General features: G+C 40.5%; 1 protein-coding gene across 5 annotated transcripts in view; it reads right to left on the bottom strand.

Moving 5' to 3' along the window:
• LOC146510847 (phospholipid phosphatase-related protein type 5-like) overlaps nucleotides 1-20,070 on the bottom strand; it is a 112,581-nt gene that overhangs the window by 967 nt on the left and 91,544 nt on the right. For 3 of the 5 annotated variants that reach the window (XM_085172698.1, XM_085172701.1, XM_085172699.1), the window contains 3 exons: nucleotides 19,447-19,581; nucleotides 10,876-10,982; nucleotides 1-4,571 (listed from right to left, as the gene is read on the bottom strand). The exon at nucleotides 1-4,571 is cut by the window's left edge and continues 967 nt beyond it. In XM_085172698.1, coding sequence (XP_085028824.1) covers nucleotides 4,475-4,571; nucleotides 10,876-10,982; nucleotides 19,447-19,581 — 339 coding nt within the window. In that variant the 3' untranslated portion in view covers nucleotides 1-4,474. The remainder of the gene's footprint in view (nucleotides 4,572-10,875; nucleotides 10,983-19,446; nucleotides 19,582-20,070) is intronic. The other 2 variants (XR_014876076.1, XM_085172700.1) reach the window with 2 other exon arrangements.

The raw sequence follows: 20,070 nt of genomic DNA, 5'->3' as shown, positions 1-20,070 counted from the left end.
CAGTTTGCACTTTACCATTATGCTTTTGTGCAATAAAAATAAAAGTAATATCCACTCTGCCCTACTATGTTCGTCCTCTGATAACGGAAATCAGTAAATTGTAGCGCAAGCACAAGAACCGGTAAGTGGGATCGAAGCAGACTATCGATTCCAAGGATTTCAACTACCAGGAACTGGTTCGCTACAAAAACCAGTTCTCGATTCCCAGCAGCTATGACAGCATGATCTCGCTGTCCAGTTTCATACTGCAACAGCAGTCTCCCGTCTCAGTCCCGGCTGCCCATCAATCACTCAGCAGTCTCTCTGCTGGTACCTTTTGCAACAGAAATCCAACTGCCCAGCATGACAGAGGTCACACCTTCAGCTTGGATGCCGTGATGCAGGTCCCAGTCTGCCTCGCTCCTCCCAGGCCGAAGCTAGGCTGTAGCCTATGCCTTTAGTCATTAGCAAGTCCTTGATGCACGCACATAGTCAAAATGTACACAGGAAGGACAAATGAAGAGGACAAAGAAAAGTGGACAGAGAACATCCATATTTCCTGCACCCCCTGCCTTTCTAGAGGTTAAACTGAATATAATTAATATTCGCTTGAAAACACTTTTTCTTGCAGATTCAAGGACTGGATGAAAAAATAATTATCAGTTAAGTGTCTTTAAAAATTAAAGCTTTGAAGGAAAGTCTTAATCAAGTATGATTAATCAAGTATGATCATTAATACTTTATTAAGAACGATTAAGACCTAACAGAAAAAAGAGATGGGGATTTGAGTCCTTTTAGTGTTTTTTATTCAAAGGCTGTAAACAACTTCTTCTATAGTGTAAAAGGTCACAGTTTTAACTTAAAAGTTGAAAAGAATTGAATAGAATTTTGAAAAGAAGAACATGAATAATATAAAAAATAACTTGAAGAGGTGCAATGACGTCCATACAAAGTAGTCCACCAGAAGTAAAGAATCACTACAGCATGGAGGAGAAAGGTAAAAATCACAAGATTAGAAAAGGTTGTAACCCTTGTCAGAAAAAGGTCATTTAAGGAATGGGATACACAGTAGAACTGAAATATAAATAGAACAGAGAGTATAAAAATGTAAGTGTAATTTTGAACATTGACATGAAACATACTCTGTTTTACTTAAATAAGATAAAGAAGCAATAACAGCTATCTGAGAGATAAAATAAACATCTATTGTGAACGCACCCACACACAATGCACAGTCATAAGAAAATAGATAAGCAGTAATGTACAATATGACTGAAAGGATATACATATAAGCTTTTTTTGTAGTTTTAACATATTTTTACAGTTCTCTTTTGTTTTGAATATGCTGGGATAGTCTGGATGCACGCTCAGTCATCCAGGTAAGTAAATCCCAGAAGGTTGATTTTGTTCATTTGGATGTTTTCAGTGGGAGAAACGTTTCGTTATCATCCAGGTGACTTCTTCAGTCTCAGCTGACTCCAGGTTTCCCCAACCTTATAAACAGTACATTTGCATAATGACTGAAACCAGCCCACCGATGAACAACAGGCTGGGAGGTCAGTACCTTGATCATTAATATGCAAATTGTCATGAGCATTGAGCAACAACCACTGATCAGAGACCACTGACCAATAGCCATGAGTACCATTCACAGAGAGTTGGGGAATATCAGTAATGGAGGACATCTAAAAGCTAATGTGTACCGTAAACCTACACATACGGATCAGTATTTAAGGTTTGACTCTCATCATCCACTGGAGCACAAACTGGGCGTCATCAGGACGCTACAACACAGAGCGAACACCATCCCCACTGATACAGCAGCCAGGGAGGCAGAAGAACATCAAGAAGGCCCTGAGTAAATGTGGTTATCCCAGCTGGACTTTTGTCAGAGCTGGGAAGGCTCCTAAAGAAAGCTCCAGATGATCCAGGAGAGAAGATAAGAGATAAGATAAGACTTTATTGATCCCACGATGGGGAAATGTTTGCGTTACCTCAGCTCGCTGCCTATGCAAAAACCCTTTATGTGTCAGGAGTATCGCAACATTTGAGTTTTTTTGTCTTTGAAACCCCAAAACACGCTGCGCCAAAAAATTGGTCCACCCCTGCAGTCAGCTGAGACTGAAGAAGTCACCTGGATGAGTGATGAAACTAGGGATGCACCGATACCGATACTGGTATCGGGTATCGGGGCCGATTCTGTAAAATGTGTGTGTACTCATACTCGTAAAAGTTAACCGATACCATGAACCGATACTAACTTATTTCATTAATCAGAGGGTGGCTTGTCATTTCTGTTGTAGTTTTTTAGATTGGCCACTAGGGGGACATCCCGCGCTAAACAGCCACAGGGTTAGGCGAGTGAGACTGGCGGCTCCAGATAAAAAAGAGAAACTGGAGGCTGCTGTAGCTAGGCTAAACAAAATGTCAGCAGTGTGGAACAGCCAACTTTAACTCAGGTTTTGGAAAAGCGATGAAAAATGTCAAGAGAAAATCCACGGGCAGTGTGTGTGTGTTTGTGTGTGTGGTAGAAGTATCGGTTTTTGTACTCAGTATCAGCAAGTACTCAGATCCAAGTATCGGTATTGTATCGGTTTGAAAAAATTGGTATCGTTGCATCCCTAGATGAAACGTTTCTCCCACTGAAAACGTCCAGATGAACAGAATCAACCTTTTGGCATACTGGGACAGTGTTGCAGCTCTTCTGATACATTTGAGCAGGTTTTGTTCCTTAAAATCTCAAATATTCTGTGTGATTTGTTTTCAAGCAGTTATGAAATTTGTGGCCATTTCATTAGCAATGAGAGAAGTCATAGCTTGATTTAAAGTGCTGTTTTGTGAACGTTCTCATTCACAGTCTTCATCAATAAGTACTTTAGTCGTCACTACAAAAATAGAGATTTGAAGGGCCAAAAGATTTTCTGTGTGTTTTAATGCCAAAGAAAGCCCGAAATGGTTTTGCTACAAAGAAGAACGAGTCCCAACACAAATGACACCGCAATGACAACACCGATGAAAAATGGGACTTGGATACAACGCTGACCTACAATACTGCAGAAGTGGGACAAGATTAATGATTTATTTTAAGTAGTGTTAAGGAAAACAGATATCTTTAGATATTTTATCATTTCAAGTATGTCTTTATCAAAAATTTCATGTGACAGTCAGCAGTTAATGCAGATGTACGGCATTCATTAAACCTAAATGCCAAATATTTACTACTTAATCATCAATCATTACCATCCATTTTCTTCTACTTATCCAATCTTGTAATTACATGTTGCCTTTGCTTTGGTGGCTGAGTTTGCTATGAAATAAATGGAGGCACCATAATAAATTTGGTTACAATTACAAGAAACAAAGAAAAACTTGGGCATTTCAACAATAATAACTTAAAATTTAGTTTGCTCATCATCTTAGTCAGTTATGGACCAAGTCTTTTTGGAACTCTTCTGCTTTGTCTATCAGCTCCTGGGAACTTTTCAAGTGTTGAGGGCAGGTTTGAAAACGATATCACAAAGTTTTATAGGAGAAAGTCAAAGCAGCAGTCGAGAAGTCGAAGGCAAAGAGACACAAAACAAAAACAGAGGGAGGGGTGATTGTCTGGTGCAGCTAAGAAAGCCTAAATACTTTTGTCAGAGTGTATATTGTTGTCATTGGTTGCAGCTGACTGTATACTGTATAAACACATAGACTGTTGTACCCTAAACCCTTAAGGATGGCTGGAGAAGTCAGACATGATGAAAAACACTTTTCCTTATTTGCTCCTTTGACTTCAGCCTGTATTTATCAAAGTTCTGAGAATTTTCATGTGTGGTCCAACAAAGCACTGGACTTCCCAAATGTTGGAAACTAGCATGAGAGAACATCCCCCAAACACCATTACCCTGCTCTTTAGACACTGTGGGGGCTACGTTAGCATCTGTCAGTCATTCTAGTCTACCACTGCTGCTTCCTGTCTCACAGCAAATACTGTCTTAAATACTCAGAAACTCTTAAATGCAATCAGAATTGGTAAAGTATATCTTTCCTCTTTAGTCTGTTGATTTACTGATTTAAGTTGAAAATTTCACTGTGATTAATTTGATAAATACAGGCTCAGTAGTTACACTCTAACACTCACAGCATTGCTTTAGAAATGTGATGCAACACAAGGAAGTAATAAAATATAGAAAGAGAGAGTTTTTCCTTATAACCATCTTATTGGAAAAATACTTTTTCACATATAAAATAATGATGTACTTGACTTGAGCAGCACTGATGTTGTATCCAGTCCAGTCCGTCACATGATCATCTAGTCTCCCAGTCTGCTCGGCTTCATTTGGGAGGCGAGAGTCCAACAACGATTCAGAATAAGTGCATAGATGGAAGCAGAAGAAACCTTTTTTCTTTGAGTACAAGAAATTGCGAGTGAAAACAGGGGCCTGATGAAGACAACAAAGAACAACATACCACAGACCAGACACACACTAAGAATGGGTTTAGCGCTGCACTCTTAATAATTGGGTTGGACGGTGAAGACAGTGGACGTCCAGTGGGTCTGCCACACAGCCGATTCCACATCATGTGACCTCAGCGAAGGCGATGTGATTCTATAAAAAGAAGAAGAGAAGACATCACAAATGGCATTTGACCTGAATGTAAGTAAATGCCTGTGAAGTTAGCCATTATATGTGATCATTTAAGTTTATTTTGGGTCATATTCATTAGGTGGTTGACATTGTGGGACATCTACTGGTCAGAAAGCAATTGGAGAGCTCCAATTGAGTAAAAGAGTTATTTCAGTAGCAATTAATTTACCATGATTAGTAAATGACTGATTCATGAGCCTGCAAAGCTTTTCCTGGTGTAGGATGTTTAGGTTGTTCTCTTAAAATGACCTCATTAACTCCAATACTTCTCATTAGCTTCTAAATGTATATCATAGAGTCCTGCACTGTTTAGGAACCACTGAAGCATTAAAATGATTAAGTAGTGGATGGTTGAGATTAGATTTAGATAATTAGTTTAAGCAAAGTGGATTTTCTAATGTTTAGTTATGGAACACCGGAAAAAGTGGATGGCTACATAATGATTTTTTTTCCACACAGCTAATCAGGGGACAGGATGCACAACTCAGACTTTCATAGTCAGGAAAATGATTTCAACTATTAATCCAGATGTTAAACTAAACCTTCTCCTACAGTAATGATTTTCCTCCACGCCTTTAAGCTAACCTCACCTCAGCTATCCAGGCTGATGAGCCACAGTGGTTGTAAAGGTCAGGTGAGTTCAGGCAGGTCACAAAGTCAGTTTAGTGCACAGTGCAGAACAGCTCAGTGCAAGTCTGCAGAAGCTGATGGTTCAGCTGATACCCGTCTATACATTCAATTGCCAAATTCCATACACAGCATGCTATTTAAGCTGTGTTAGCTTGCATACAAATGTTGCACATCTGCAAACTGCTTTGCAACCCACCCACCCCCAACATTCATTGCCTGGTGTGTACTGTGCTAGGCTTTTGCTACTGCTCTCCCCAGAACAGAGCTACGTCCCCAAAGACACATTTCTACAGTTGGGGAAAAACTATTTTCTTTTGTCTATAGTGGTTCTGACTAAATGATTTTCTCTTCTGTGTTTAAGGCCGGGTTTGTCCCGCAGAGCAAATCTCACCAAACACAGTGGATATACAGAATTACATGTTTCTCATCTAAACAAAACGAGACGCTGCTCTATAAATGATTCTCCATCAGTCTTGCAGATCTGATAGAACAGATGGTATATTTGCATGACGTGACACGAGATTAGTGCAACAGGGCTGTAATTCCAAACTCCTAATTTTTAGCAGTAGCCGTCGGGATTTTATCCTTTCCTGACTTTTCCTGACTTCAAACACGTGTCACTCCAACAAGTGAATACAAAAATCCAAAAACCAAAACCAACCAATTAAAAAAAAAGCTGCTGCTATTAGAATACACAGTATGTATTTACTGATATCTTTTCTTTCTGGTAAAGAATAATGTCGGTCGTAAAGTCTGCTAAGTATTTATAGCTTTTCTAGTTGCTTGTGTATTTCAATCCAATAGTTTTGTATTTGTTTGCAGTTTGGACCTTTTTTATTTTGCACCTTCATCTGGGGAGTAATGCAATAATTTGGCTACATTGTTCTAGCTAAATTCTTTCCATGTATATGGACTACTCAGATGTCCTTCCATTGTTCATCGTCTGCTTTTGTAAGGCCTCCCTACCTCTCCCAATTTTCCTATCCCATCTTTCTCTTTCTCCCTTTCTTTGTTTTGAGTGTGTTTTCATATTCTGGAGACTTGTTAATTTGGGAAATTATTCCCCTTTTACAATTTGCTCCATAAGAATTTGCTGAATCTATAATAATTCTCAGATTTTTTGATCATAGTAAGTTGTGGAGACATCTACAGAATCCTGCTTTTCTAGCCCAGGAGTTACTCTAATGGTTTGAGAGCTCTTCCTTCAAACCTGTCATTGTGTCTGTTTGGTATAAAATCTGAATCTTACACGTGCCAGCTCAGAGTTTTAATATTATCCTCCTTGTTCTTTAATTACCATTTCCATATGTTCGTAATATAGCCTGTATATGAACATCTGGTATCATTCACTGTGTTTTAGAGGTGGGATCACACCAGTGTAATAATATTTTGATTTGTGCAGTGATGGTAGACAACAGCTTCCTTCCTTTGGACTGTGGGTCTTTTGCTTTGCTAGTTTCAGAGCCCATCACAGCACAGAAACAGCTTTAGTGAAGGTTACAAATGATCTTTTTATGGCCTCTAACAGAGAATCATCTCTGTGCTTGTCCTAATGCTGTTGCCCATAATGTTTTAATACGGTGATTAGCATATGCTTTAGATATTAAAGGTACTACGCTGCAGTGGTTTGAAACATATCCAAAAAGACGCCAAAGTGCTCGCTTATAGAGGGTCATCTGATTGTTATAGGTTTCTCTGTTTTCTGTGTATTATTGTGTTTACCTACAACATTCAGTTCAGTTCAGTTCAGTTCTTTTTTATTTCAAACATATACATTCACCAACGTTTCATAAAATCTTTCCATGCAGTTGTTTGAAAAGGAGTAGGCAGAAGTATAAACTTATTTAGCCCCACCCCCTCAGGTTTACATCCTCATCATCTAAATTTGAACAACAAAAACGTTACAACGCCTTCAACTTAGAACATAACATCACAAAAAAATATTTTCTCATGTTCAACTAAAACAATATTTAGATTTGCTAATTTGCAGAAGAAAATAAACATCAGTTAGACTGATGTCTTGGGTTAATTGCATTTTCTTCGTTCTTATACTTATTTAAAATTTATTTTCTGAGTTTTATTTTAAACTGGTTTATATCACTACTGACCTTTATTTCTTCTTTTAACTCATTTCAGAATTTAACTCCCGCTATTGAAATAGACATCCTTTTCAATGTTGTTCTTACTCTTTGTAATTTTAAATTCCACTTCCCTCTAAAATTATACCTCCCTTCTCTTTCTAAGAACCATTTACTTATTTCGATTGGGAGCATCCCTTTCCTTGCCTTATATATTATTTGCACTGTTTTAAACTTCGCCAGATCCTGGAATTTTATAGTTTATAGTTATACATTAATATAACTGTTGTTATTTGGTGTTATATAAATAAAACAGAATTGAATTGAATGAAATTTAAAAAACTGTCATTGTGTAACTGAATAGAGCAGTAGGTTGGTTGGGGGATAGTGCTCCCAGGAAAACAGCATTATTGGCTTATTATTGAGAAGAACGAAAGAAAAAAGGCAGAAGATTAGGACAACAGGTGTTTTGATAGACACCTTGACATTATCGCAGCGAATGGATTACTTTATGCTAAAAGCAAGAAAAATAAAGCCTAAACGTAAAGAGACTAATGTGTCTTTTTCTGTTTGAAGATGCGGATGATATTATGATACCCAGTGTGTCGGGATAAGAAACTTATGACAACTATGGTAACCTTTGACCTATTATCTTGTATACTCGTTTGATGTGCTTGGGGAAAAAAGACTTCACCTAAAGATAAAGTGGGGTTAAATTGCACCTAAATGCACCAACACTTGAAATGTTTAAATCACTTTAAAAACACACCTTTTTTCAAAGGCTTTTTAGGACCAGAGTCAACCTGTAGTCAGTTTTAGCTGTTGGTCACTCTTAATCCTTTTATTTTGTTAATCATATTCATTATATATATATATATATATATATATATATATATATATATATATATATATATATCTTATTGTCTATTTTACTCATGTTTTATTATTTAATATATATGTATACTGATTTATTTTTATCTTCTTTCTCATTCATGTATTTATTTTATTGTTATTTATATTTGCTTCTTTGTCTGCTGTCTCTGTTTTATTATTGGAAACCACTTTGGTTAACTTTGTTGTTTTTAAAGTGCTACATAAATAAAGTTGGATTGCACTAATATTATATCAAAAGTCAGTCTGATACCAGAGGACTGGTTGTTATAAAGTGTGCTTAGAACTGCTGAGACTTCTTGCTACTGTCCAGGAGAGCTTTAAGGAAGTAGACTATGACACAGAGCCTAAGCCAGTCATTCCTGCAGATGCATTTCTACTGTACAGCTAATATGGTTCTTTTATCCTGCTTGACTACAGAGACCTGTGAGCATTTATATTGGAGGAGATATCTGGTAGTCTTCTCCGGTCAGGTTTCTAATAAAATTAGGATTCCCCTTGTATACTATACTAAAGGTAATCTGCTTTCATAGATTTAGAGGTCAGGACAAAATATTAGCCTGTTCCACTCATTTATCTTTGAGGTAAATTATTCTCTGTGTTGGAGACTGAAAGTGATGTCACTGCTTTAAAGATTCAAGCAAAAGAGAAAAGAGAAGCGTGGGCCTCATTTCTGCGACTCAAAGGTTGCCTCCTGCAGTGGCATTTTGTTTATTGTGGCTCGTTTAGCTTCCAGGCATCTTTAGACTGTGCTATTTTTAGAGCAGGCAATTTTCCGCAGAGGCTGTCGTGGCTGAGGTGAGAGAGTGAGATCTGGTGCTCTTTCTCAGGCAAGTATACGCGCTCAGCTGGAAATTGTGAACTGAATCATCAGATAGGGGTGGTGTATATTCTATATTTCACTCTTAAATGCGTGTCTTAGAGGAAATGAAAAGACACAGCAAGCTCAGTGAGTGCACTTCAACACGTGCCCATAAGACTCACACGCATCAAAGCTGAAGAATCAAATCGAATTCTGTGCATAATTTGCATAATGTTTCGCAGATTTATTTTTCTGTTTTTTGGGTTTTTTTTTTTTTTTTTTACAGCTTATTGTGTTCTGTGTCCTGATTGGCTGTAGACCATTGTCAATCAATCTTGCACCGTGTCTCCTGTACAGTACAGAATGTGTTCAGTCAAATTTACATAAATCTTCGATCGCTGGCAGTGTGACTCTGAAGTGCTGCACTGTATGTTTGTAAATTTTCTCCCCAACAAACACAACAGTGTCGATGAAACGTTTGCACCGTCAAAGGCAGCCGTGGGTGCCTTTTTGGTTTCATTCTATAACAGTGGACTTCGTGGATTCGACCCATCGAGGGTTATTTTTAGAACGTAACTACAGCGATAAACGAGGAACCACTGTGCATATGTACATATATGTATATAACTTTTTATTAACCAGTTTTATTAACCAAATTAACCAGTTTTGACTGGTTAATTTGAATTTTTTTCTGTTTCCTGTCTTGTATTTAAGCAATTTTTTACAATGTTTTACTATGACCCTGATGAAGGCCACAAGCCGAAACGCGTTGGTCAATTATTAAAGTTGTTCATCTTCCCTGAAGTGTTGCTGGAGTTCCTGCTTCTTGATGTATCACTCCAGCTCCTCCTTATTGATGATTAGGTTGCCACTCCTCTTTTCATCCAGCAACTCTCACGCAAGCCCAAAGGGATCCCTGATGAAGCTCTAGTTCTCTCTTTCTCTTATTTTGTCCTTTTCTTTCCAGAAGTTGGCTCACTCCTCCTAAGCTCACCAAACATCTCTCTGCAGACCTCGAAGATGAATTTCCAAAGGCTGTTGAGCTTGCTCTTGGCAGTTCCCTTATATATCATCTCCAACAGTTGCTGCAAAGCATTAAGGATTTGCCATTTGCCTCAGTCATCTGTTTGGGTACCTTCTCCATCCCAAGGTTTTCCTCACCTGTTTCAGAAGACTAAGCTTTAAACAGCCTCTGTGGGCTGAAAATGGTTCAGCTTTGTAAATCCTGGAAATCGTCTGTTGGGACACCACAAATTTTTGTAATACAATGATTTTCAGTGTACTTGGGATAGCCACGTGTGTATAATATCTACTATGGTACTTAATCCTGCATATTTGTGACCACATTATTCACAAGAACCACTATGTTATAAATAAATCCAATAACAGCATTTAGAGGGATTTATGAGGGTTATGGAGTTCAGCAATAATAATGCTGAACATTGTGTGTTACATGATTGAATATGCAACTTTTCTAAATATAAGTACCAGAGAACTTTGTAACATTTAAGACAAAAAAAAAAAACACAGACACTTTTCATATGAGTGAGCCACCAAAGAAGGCCAAGTGTGGCCCATAGAAAGATGTGGGTATTGGCCACATTTGGAGAAGCATCTAAACAGATCCAAGTTCAAACAGTAGCATAAGGAAAAGCCCAAACATACAGTCAGACACATCAAACATGCAGAGTGACCCCTTGTGACAGGGGGCAACCAAAAGTAGGTTCTTTTATTGTAGGTGTAAAACAGAAAGCACTCAGACTGAACGATAGCTACAGCAAAATATCAGCCAAAGAAAGAACAGAAGGAAGTGTGACATTGAATCTGGCAGAGCTCACATCACTTCACAGAGTAATTTATTTGCCTTTTGTTGCTGAGCCACTTGAACCAGCTGAGACCTCGCAGCCAGCGCAGGAAGGCCTCGAGGCACTCCTTAATGTTGCAAGAGCCTTCATCTTCATCATCCGTCTCCTGCAGCAGCAGCAATGTGTTCATGAGTGTGTGTCTGTGTGGCAACAAGTGGCAACAAATGGCAAAAAAACAAACAAACAAAAAAACAAAACAAATGGCAACATCCAACATTGAGATTTTGATACTAGTTTGTGTATCAAAATGTACAACTAATGGGTCACAGTGTAAACAGAGAATAATTCTGTCAATGCTGCTGATTATTTTATGATTTCTGGATTTTGAATTCCTTATTTAATATGTTCTCTGTTTGGTTCTTAGTTTGGTTCTTGTTAATTGTTAGATTTTCATATATGCTGAGCCTTATTAATTTATTAGTTCCAGTTTACACTACAGTTTATATTGATCCCTCAGTGTTTTCTGTCTTATCCTAATGAGTCAGGTTTGCCTACTCCCCCACCCCAAATCGCATTTGATTATCTTCAGCTGCACCTTGTTACCCTCCCTTGTCCAATTCTCTGATCATCCTTTTGCGTATAAATAACGTTGTCTTCAACTCAGTATTTGTCTCAGTTTCTGTTATCAAACCCGCATGTCCCTGCCTGTTAAAGAAGTGTTGTGTATTTTGGTTTCCTTACAATGGATTCTGTAATTCTGGACTCTGAAAATAGCCTACCTAAAGCTTTGCATTTTTGTTCACACCTGTCTGCAAATCTGCCCTTTGCTTTCAATTTCCAACATTAGTTTAAAAATTAATTAGTTAGTAGTTAACTACTGTAACAGGTTTGGTGACAGTAGTGCTGGAAGTGGTAACTTTTCCTTTAATTATTCATTAAGTGTCTTTAAGAAACAAAAATATATACTACTCTTGTTTGATTTGAGGACATTAAAGATCAGTTACTATTAACCCTCTGGTTGTGTTCACCCCCACCCTTTACTTTAGTGTTCCCGGTCAAAATTCACCAGTCAGTTTTAACAGCTCTAAAAAACCATAAGAGACATTTTTCACCACCAAACTCAGTTCAATGAGTCGTTCAATGGGTCGTTCAATGAGTCGTTCAGTGGTCATTCAGTGGGATATTCAGTGGGACATTCAGGGGGCCAGAGGCCAAAGGGGGGTGGGGGGATTCCCATTCATTTTCTATGGCGGTGACTTTTGACCGGGAACACCACAGGTGTGACAAAACACTCAAAATTCAACGAAACAGGTGCTCATCACTTAGTTTGGAGGACGTCATAAGGCCTCGAGGCAATCGGATGTAAAACACAATGGTTATGAGTTTTTTCATTTGTAAAGCGGTCAGATTTGACCCGAACACGACAAGATGTGCAGGGGGTTTATGTTTTCCTGGGATCCCAGGTCGGGGGGCTTTTGCCCCCTGGTAGGGTCCAGGGTGAGGGGCCAGACAAACAGTGATTATATATGTCACATCAAGACAACAGTTGCCCCTGCCTGGGATAGTGTTACCAGTGCCAGGCCTTGGAGATGGGCCTGGGGAGGTGAGCGCCTGTTGGCTGGGCCTCATCTCATGGGGCCCAGTCAGTGGCAGAAGGGGCATAGGCCCACCTTCCTGTAGGCCCATCCCCAGCAGAAGGCGCTGTAGGGATCAAGTGCAACGTGTGCCAGGCAGCAAAGCGTGGAGCCCCTGGCGGACCAATCCCAACTACAGGTCACAAATCCTTGCGGGCAAAACCCCTGTGGTGGCCAAGCACCTGGGTTGCATGAGGGCTTGCGATTGAGATATGGAATGTCACCTTTCTGTTGGGGAAAGAGCCTGAGCTAGTGTGTTAGGATGAGAGTCTGGGGCTTGACTCTGCCCTAGTCTGAAGATGCCCTTGGTGAGAACCCAAGCGGTGTTCTGTTATTGGACTTCTGTGCAAACCACAGTTTTCCCACAAATGCACATATCACCAGGATACCCCATGCCGCAGGTCGTTGAGTGATTTTGTATTCTTATTATCAGATCTGTGGCCGAATGTTCGGTATACTTTGGTGAAGAGAGGGACTGAACTGTCAGCTGATCACCACCTGGTGGTGAGTTTGATCAGGTGGCGGCGCAGGATGCTGGACGGACCTGAAACATCTAAACATACAGTGAAGGTGCACTTGGAATGCCTAGCAGAGCCCCTTGTCCGAGACATCTTTAACTCCCACCTCCAGCAGAGCTTCAACAGTATTGTGATGTAGACAGAACTGCATCTGAATGGACCATGGACCATGTGTAGCACCTTACTGATGTACTGCTGCACTGAGCTGCGACTGCAAGGTGGTTGGTGCCTGTTGAGGTGGTAACCCCTGAACCAGATTAAGGGCAGCATCAGGTGGAGAAAGGCTAATCTGTGGGACTTCGGAGGCAGCCGATGTGTACCAGCAGGCCAAGCGCACCTTGCTCGGGCAGGACTTAATGCAGAAACTCGGGGGTGGGGGGAAGTTTTGTGAGGCCACAGAAAAAGACTTTTGGAGTGTCAGGTGACTCCAGAGAGTAAAGCGGTGCTGTATCCATATTGTGCATAGTGTGGTTGGAGCGCTTCTGACTTCAATTGAGGATTGGATGTTGTAGGGCTGTTGTGGTTGACACACCTCCACAATGTTGCGTGGAGATATGGGGCAGTATCTCTGGATTGACACACTGGGATTGTGGTTCCTATCTGTAAAATGGGGGACTGCAGGGTTTGCTCCAACTATAGGGGGATCAGTGTGCAAATACATACAGTGGGGCAAAAAAGTATTTAGTCAGCCACCGATTGTGCAAGTTCCCCCACTTAAAATGATGACAGAGGTCAGTAATTTGCACCAGAGGTACACTTCAACTGTGAGAGACAGAATGTGAAAAAAAAATCCATGAATTCACATGGTAGGATTTGTAAAGAATTTACTCGTAAATCAGGGTGGAAAATAAGTATTTGGTCACCTCAAACAAGGAAAATCCCTGGCTCTCACAGACCTGTAACGTCTTCTGTAAGAAGCTTTTCGTCCCCCACTCGTTACCTGTATGAATGGCACCTGTTTGACCTCATCATCTGTATAAAAGACACCTGTCCACAGCCTCAACCAGTCAGACTCCAAACTCCGCCATGGCCAAGACCAAAGAGCTTTCGAAGGACACCAGGAAAAGAATTGTAGACCTGCACCAGACTGGGAAGAGTGAATCTACAATAGGCAAGCAGCTTGGTGTGAAAAAATCAACTGTGGGAGCAATCATCAGAAAATGGAAGACATACAAGACCACTGATAATCTCCCTCGATCTGGGGCTCCACGCAAGATCTCATCCCATGGGGTCAAAATGATCATGAGAACGGTGAGCAAAGATCCCAGAACCACACGGGGGGACCTGGTGAATGACCTGCAGAGAGCTGGGACCAAAGTAACAAAGGTCACCATCAGTAACACACTAAAACGGCAGGGAATCAAATCCCACAGTGCCAGACGTGTTCCGCTGCTGAAGCCAGTGCATGTCCAGGCCCGTCTGAAGTTTGCCAGAGAGCACATGGATGATACAGCAGAGGATTGGGAGAATGTCATGTGGTCAGATGAAACCAAAGTAGAACTTTTTGGTATAAACTCAACTCGTCGTGTTTGGAGGAAGAAGAATACTGAGTTGCATCCCAAGAACACCATACCTACTGTGAAGCATGGGGGTGGAAACATCATGCTATGGGGCTGTTTTTCTGCCAAGGGGACAGGACGACTGATCCGTGTTAAGGACAGAATGAATGGGGCCAAGTATCGTGAGATTTTGAGCCAAAACCTCCTTCCATCAGTGAGAACTTTGAAGATGAAACGAGGCTGGGTCTTCCAACATGACAATGATCCAAAACACACCGCCCGGGCAACAAAGGAGTGGCTCCGTAAGAAGCATTTGAAAGTCCTGGAGTGGCCTAGCCAGTCTCCAGACCTCAACCCCATAGAAAATCTGTGGCGGGAGTTGAAAGTCCGTGTTGCTCGGCGACAGCCCCAAAACATCACTGCTCTTGAGAAGATCTGCATGGAGGAATGGGCCAAAATACCAGCTACTGTGTGTGCAAACCTGGTAAAGACCTATAGTAAACGTTTGACCTCTGTTATTGCCAACAAAGGTTATGTTACAAAGTATTGAGTTGTATTTTTGTTATTGACCAAATACTTATTTTCCACCAAGATTTACGAATAAATTCTTTACAAATCCTACCATGTGAATTCATGGATTTTTTTTTCACATTCTGTCTCTCACAGTTGAAGTGTACCTCTGGTGCAAATTACTGACCTCTGTCATCATTTTAAGTTGGGGAACTTGCACAATCGGTGGCTGACTAAATACTTTTTTGCCCCACTGTAACTCTTTTTTAAAGTGCAAAATATAAATACAAATAATAGAATAATTTTAAAATCACATAAACCTATCTTCTTTTCACAATTAAACATAGAACATTTACCATAAAAAAAAGATTAGCATCATTTTTGAACATGGCTTCTTCTTTGTGTGACAGAGCTTTAACCTTTGAATGGCACAGCGAACCATAGACAATGATTTCTGGAAATGCTTGTGAGTCTATGCAGTGATATCCACAACAGGATCATGCCTGTTTTTAATGCAATGCTGCCTGAAGATTACAAGAACCTCTGGCCAAACCTCTGGCCGTGAAGACCCCAGCCAGTTTGCCTGTACAGTCCTTCAGTACGGGAGATGCCGTCAGATCCAGCTGCCTTCCGAGGTTTGACAGCATGCACCTCACATTGTGCTCCTCCACTGTGAGAATGGGACTTTTGATGGTATCAGGATAGGATCCAGCTGCCTCTTATGATCCCACCTCAAACCGGGCAAAGTAGAGGGTCAGTTCCTCTGCCAGACCTGCTTGCTTTAATTGTCCATGTGTTCTTCAATCTTTTTCTTGTAGTCTGACTTTGCCCCATGGATGCTTTTCTTCTGGTTGGCACAGGCTTTGATGTATAGAGCCACGTCACCAGACTTGAAGGCGGTGTTCCTCTCCTTCAGCAGGCTCTGGACCTCCCAGATCATCCAGGGCTTCTGGTTGGGATGGATTCAAATGTGTTTATCCTCTGTGACAATGTCTATGCAGTTCCTGATGTAGCATAGTACACTGTCACAAAACACTTCCAGGTCCAGGTGTTCTAAAATATCCCAGAATGTCTTGCTGAAACATTCCTACAACTGCTAAGAGGCTCCGTCTGGCCAAGTTTTGACTGTCTTTGTGATATTTCTGTAGCAGTTTTGATGAGTGGGATACATGCCAGGATCAAAAACAGTGTGGTTAGACTTCCCCAGGTGTGGTAGTGGTTTAGCCCTGTTTGATGTCCAGTGTGTTGTCTGTCAGTAATTGCTGGGATACTGGTGGGCAAAATAAACAGTGACACTTCCCTACCAAGACTTTTGGTGCCTGCTAAACTAGTTGTCAACAATCGCACCCATTTAGTCCAAGAATTTGGTGACTGAGACGCCGAACAGAATTTTATTGATCAGTCTCTGTCTCGCTTTGTCTGGCAATCATGTTCAAAAAAGGAGTGGCTGTAGCTCAGGAAGTAGAGGTTATCTAGTAATCACAAGGTTGGTAGTTCATTTCCTGGCTGAATCCTTTGGAGCGTAAATATTAGACAGAAAGCACATATTTATAACAACAACAAAAAAAGCATATGAAGAAGTGCATGAGTGAATGGGGCAACTTGCTTCGAGTGCTCAGGTAGAGTAAAAAAAGTGCCAAATTAGAGCTAGAGCATTCTACCAAATTAGTCTTTTCCTCTTCAATGATCCTAACACTCCCCTGGTTCTTGAAGACTCTTGGCTTACCACTCATAGCCCAAATATAGATTGGAACAATAATTGTATCTCTGTCTGGCGTCTCAGTAGTCACCAAAACTGTTTAAAGTTAGTTTGTGTTCCTAGCCTGTCTACCTGCCTGATCTGTCTTTTGTCCCTGGTGTATATCATGGGCTAGCTGACATTTTCAGTAAACACAGCTCTTTCTCTCTCTCCCTCCATACCGGCCATATGACACTATGTGTGTACAGTCTCATAAAACATGAACGAGAGGCTTTGTAGAAAAAAAAGAAGATAAATCTGATTTTCTTGATTGTCATGGTCTGAACATGGGGTCAGAATTTCAGAAGTACCCCCAAAACAGGATACAGCTTCAGCAATTCCTGGGGTTTGCCAACCTTTAGGGAACAGAGGGAGCAGAACATTCACTGATTGCTGTGATTGAGTAAATGAACCTTGCCTAACTCCACTCTGCCAAACACCTCAGCTGGCTCTCTTTTTCCAGTAGATTCAACCTAAGCATAACCACCAGCCAAAGGTGCTGATCATGCTGTGGAGAAGGATATGATGTAGCAAAGAATGCCGGTCGAGGATGAGCTGCAGGTGGACAGAAGCCAGCATGGAGCCCCTGACCACAATGACCAGAGGCGGGCGCAGCAATTTAACTGCTGAGAACTTGTTATGATGTTTCATGTTTTCCCTTTAATGTTATTTTTCATTATATTCCTTATTAAATCACCTCATGTTACTAGTTTATATATATATATATATATATATATATATATATATATATATATATATATATATATATACTGTCATGTGATGGAGTCCTGGTGGTTCCCTTGATACAGCTAGCATTTGCTGATGTACGCATGTTAACAATAAACGGAGATGATGCAAATAGTTTTATTTGACTTAATAAGTCATTACATGAAATAACTTTTATGTATTATGTAATGTCGCAACTTTACTCATTTATGTTTGGTTAATCAGGATTTTCAACATGGGCATCATGACAGTTTAGTGGTGTGGCTGTAGAAGGGAAATAAGTGCCCGCTCATGCAGGATGGCCAGGTGGTGCAGGTCTCCAGGTCTCAGATATCTTCCCTTGATCCAGGAGAGATATCCAGTGTTCAAGAAAGAATACAAGGAGGTAAAGGCAACAGAACCTGGTTCCCAGAGGGTCTTTGGTAGGGGCATTTGTAGGTGGATATTAAGTGTGTACATTGGGGATGTTCACTGATATCCTGTAGTACCAGTGGAAATGAAGTACAAGGACAGAAAGCACAGAATTGAGGCTGCTGCTAGCTCCCAAACGCTTGCCCTGTTTCTGGGAATAGATTGGCCTGGGTTTAATAAGTTGATGGGACAATGTATGGAGGTGTGTTGACGACAGACGGGGAAATATGGTATATGTGCTGCATGTGGGGGTGACACAAGGTTGTCCATACTGTGGGGAGGAACCTGTAGAGCCTCCGATGGCTCCCGTAACACACTTCATGGAATAGTTTCCACTTGAGCTGTGTCATCCTGATTACAATTTACTGTCAGTTGGTGCAGCCTGATGCACCACGAACCCACACACAGAATTCACCCAATCGGTGACTTCCTGTTGCTCTACAGTGTGCTGTACTGACTGTTAGCAGCATAACATGTTTTTCATTTGATACTTTGATGCATTTACTCTGCAGAGTGATTGTAGATGACTCCTCTCGTGTCACATTTAACTCTTATTAAGCAGACCAGATGTACCAAATCAACAGTCTGGGTTTCAGTGGAGATTTTTAGATTCTGTCTCCTTCATCAATTTATTTCTTATGGAAGTGGCAGATCAATATAGGATGAAACATTGCTGCCAGAATGTTGTTTGCATTATTTTAATGCAAATACATTTTGTAAATACAAAATGTTTTTAAATGATGATTGATTTATTCATGGAAAGAAGCTCGGGTATGCAAGCCTATGAGACTCTACGTGAAAAAGTGAAAATTGACACAACCAGTTATTAATTTTAGGGGGGGGGGGGGCTGCTTTTTCATATAGGCCAGTTGTACAAACTGAATTTTGTATTTACTTGTGTTATCTTTGTATAATATTATACATTTCTTTGGTGATCTGAAACGTGTGTGATCAGCTACGGGACTTTTCACGGCACTGTACGATCCAGAGCACTGTAGTAGAAGTTAGATCAAAGTGTCCTAACATACACATGACCTGTATTTTTGCTTGGTATGCAGACTGAGTCAAATATGTTTTCTACACTAATACATACATCAGATACAGTGGATTTAAATGCATCAGCTTTTGCACACATTCCAACGTTCTACCAATGATGGTTGAAGACACTAGTCCCATTATCACTGTATTTAAAATCTAACATATGCTTGATTTGATGTTCTGCATTTACCCAGGATGTCGTATATGATTGTATTTGAGTGCCTGACTTTATCGAAGTGGTATCTTTAAAAGTCACACAGCCTAACTCTTTAGATTTTTATAGCGATTGTATAATCCAACATTGTGTCTTGACGGTTTTTACAACTCTTAAGGTTACCTTAGCATATTAAACTTCTCCTTTCCCCATTTGAGGCTGATGTTTGACTTCGGAGGTAATATTTCTTGATCACACAAGTCTTTAACTAAGACACCAACATTTATTCCTGTCCATTGATTTATAAACTTATTTCCTTTTTTAAACAACTAGCTTCAATTTCTTAAAGTGTGAAATTGTGATGAAGCATTTTAGCAGTGTGCTCTGTTGGGCAGTACCAACCTGTGAGGTGATGTACTTCTCCAGCGGACTCTCCCCTTGGCCTATGTTTAACATGGCTACATTGGGCCGCTGCTCCACTAGCGACTCCTCGCTCAGTAGTAACTTCCCTTTGAAGTTATGGACCACACACACCACCTACAAGCGCAAATATAACACATCTTTAAATTAGTATGGTTCTATGGCCAATGTGGCACATACACACAGTACCAACAAAATATATAGTTGTTGCGTTCGTCTTTCTGATCCTCCCCAGTTGGTGTCTGGGCTTCTTTTCTGTGCATCTTTTAAGAAAAGTAATGATGTCTCCACTGACCCTCAGGTATTACCCCTGTTCTGCGGCGGTGTGTCCCCAGAACCTGAGCCATTTTCCAGGGAGCAGGGTTGCTGCAGGGGAGTTTTCCTCCAGGGTGATCTTGTGTTCGGCTGTTCTCCACACTTATTCCCCAACGATGCCAATGATGGCAGACAGTTGGCGTCGTAAACCACCGCCTCTGTTCAAAGATGGTCGCTCACAGTGGACATAGATGGCTTCTTTCACTCCTCTTTCAAACCATCTGTCCTCTCTGTCCAAAATTTGAACATTGGCATCCTCGAAAGAGTGACCTTTGACCTTTAGATGCAGAT

This window comes from Neolamprologus multifasciatus, chromosome 9, assembly GCF_963576455.1.
Source record: "Neolamprologus multifasciatus chromosome 9, fNeoMul1.2, whole genome shotgun sequence".
NCBI classification, from domain to species: domain Eukaryota; kingdom Metazoa; phylum Chordata; class Actinopteri; order Cichliformes; family Cichlidae; genus Neolamprologus; species Neolamprologus multifasciatus.
This window is presented reverse-complemented; position numbering and strand designations above follow the sequence as displayed.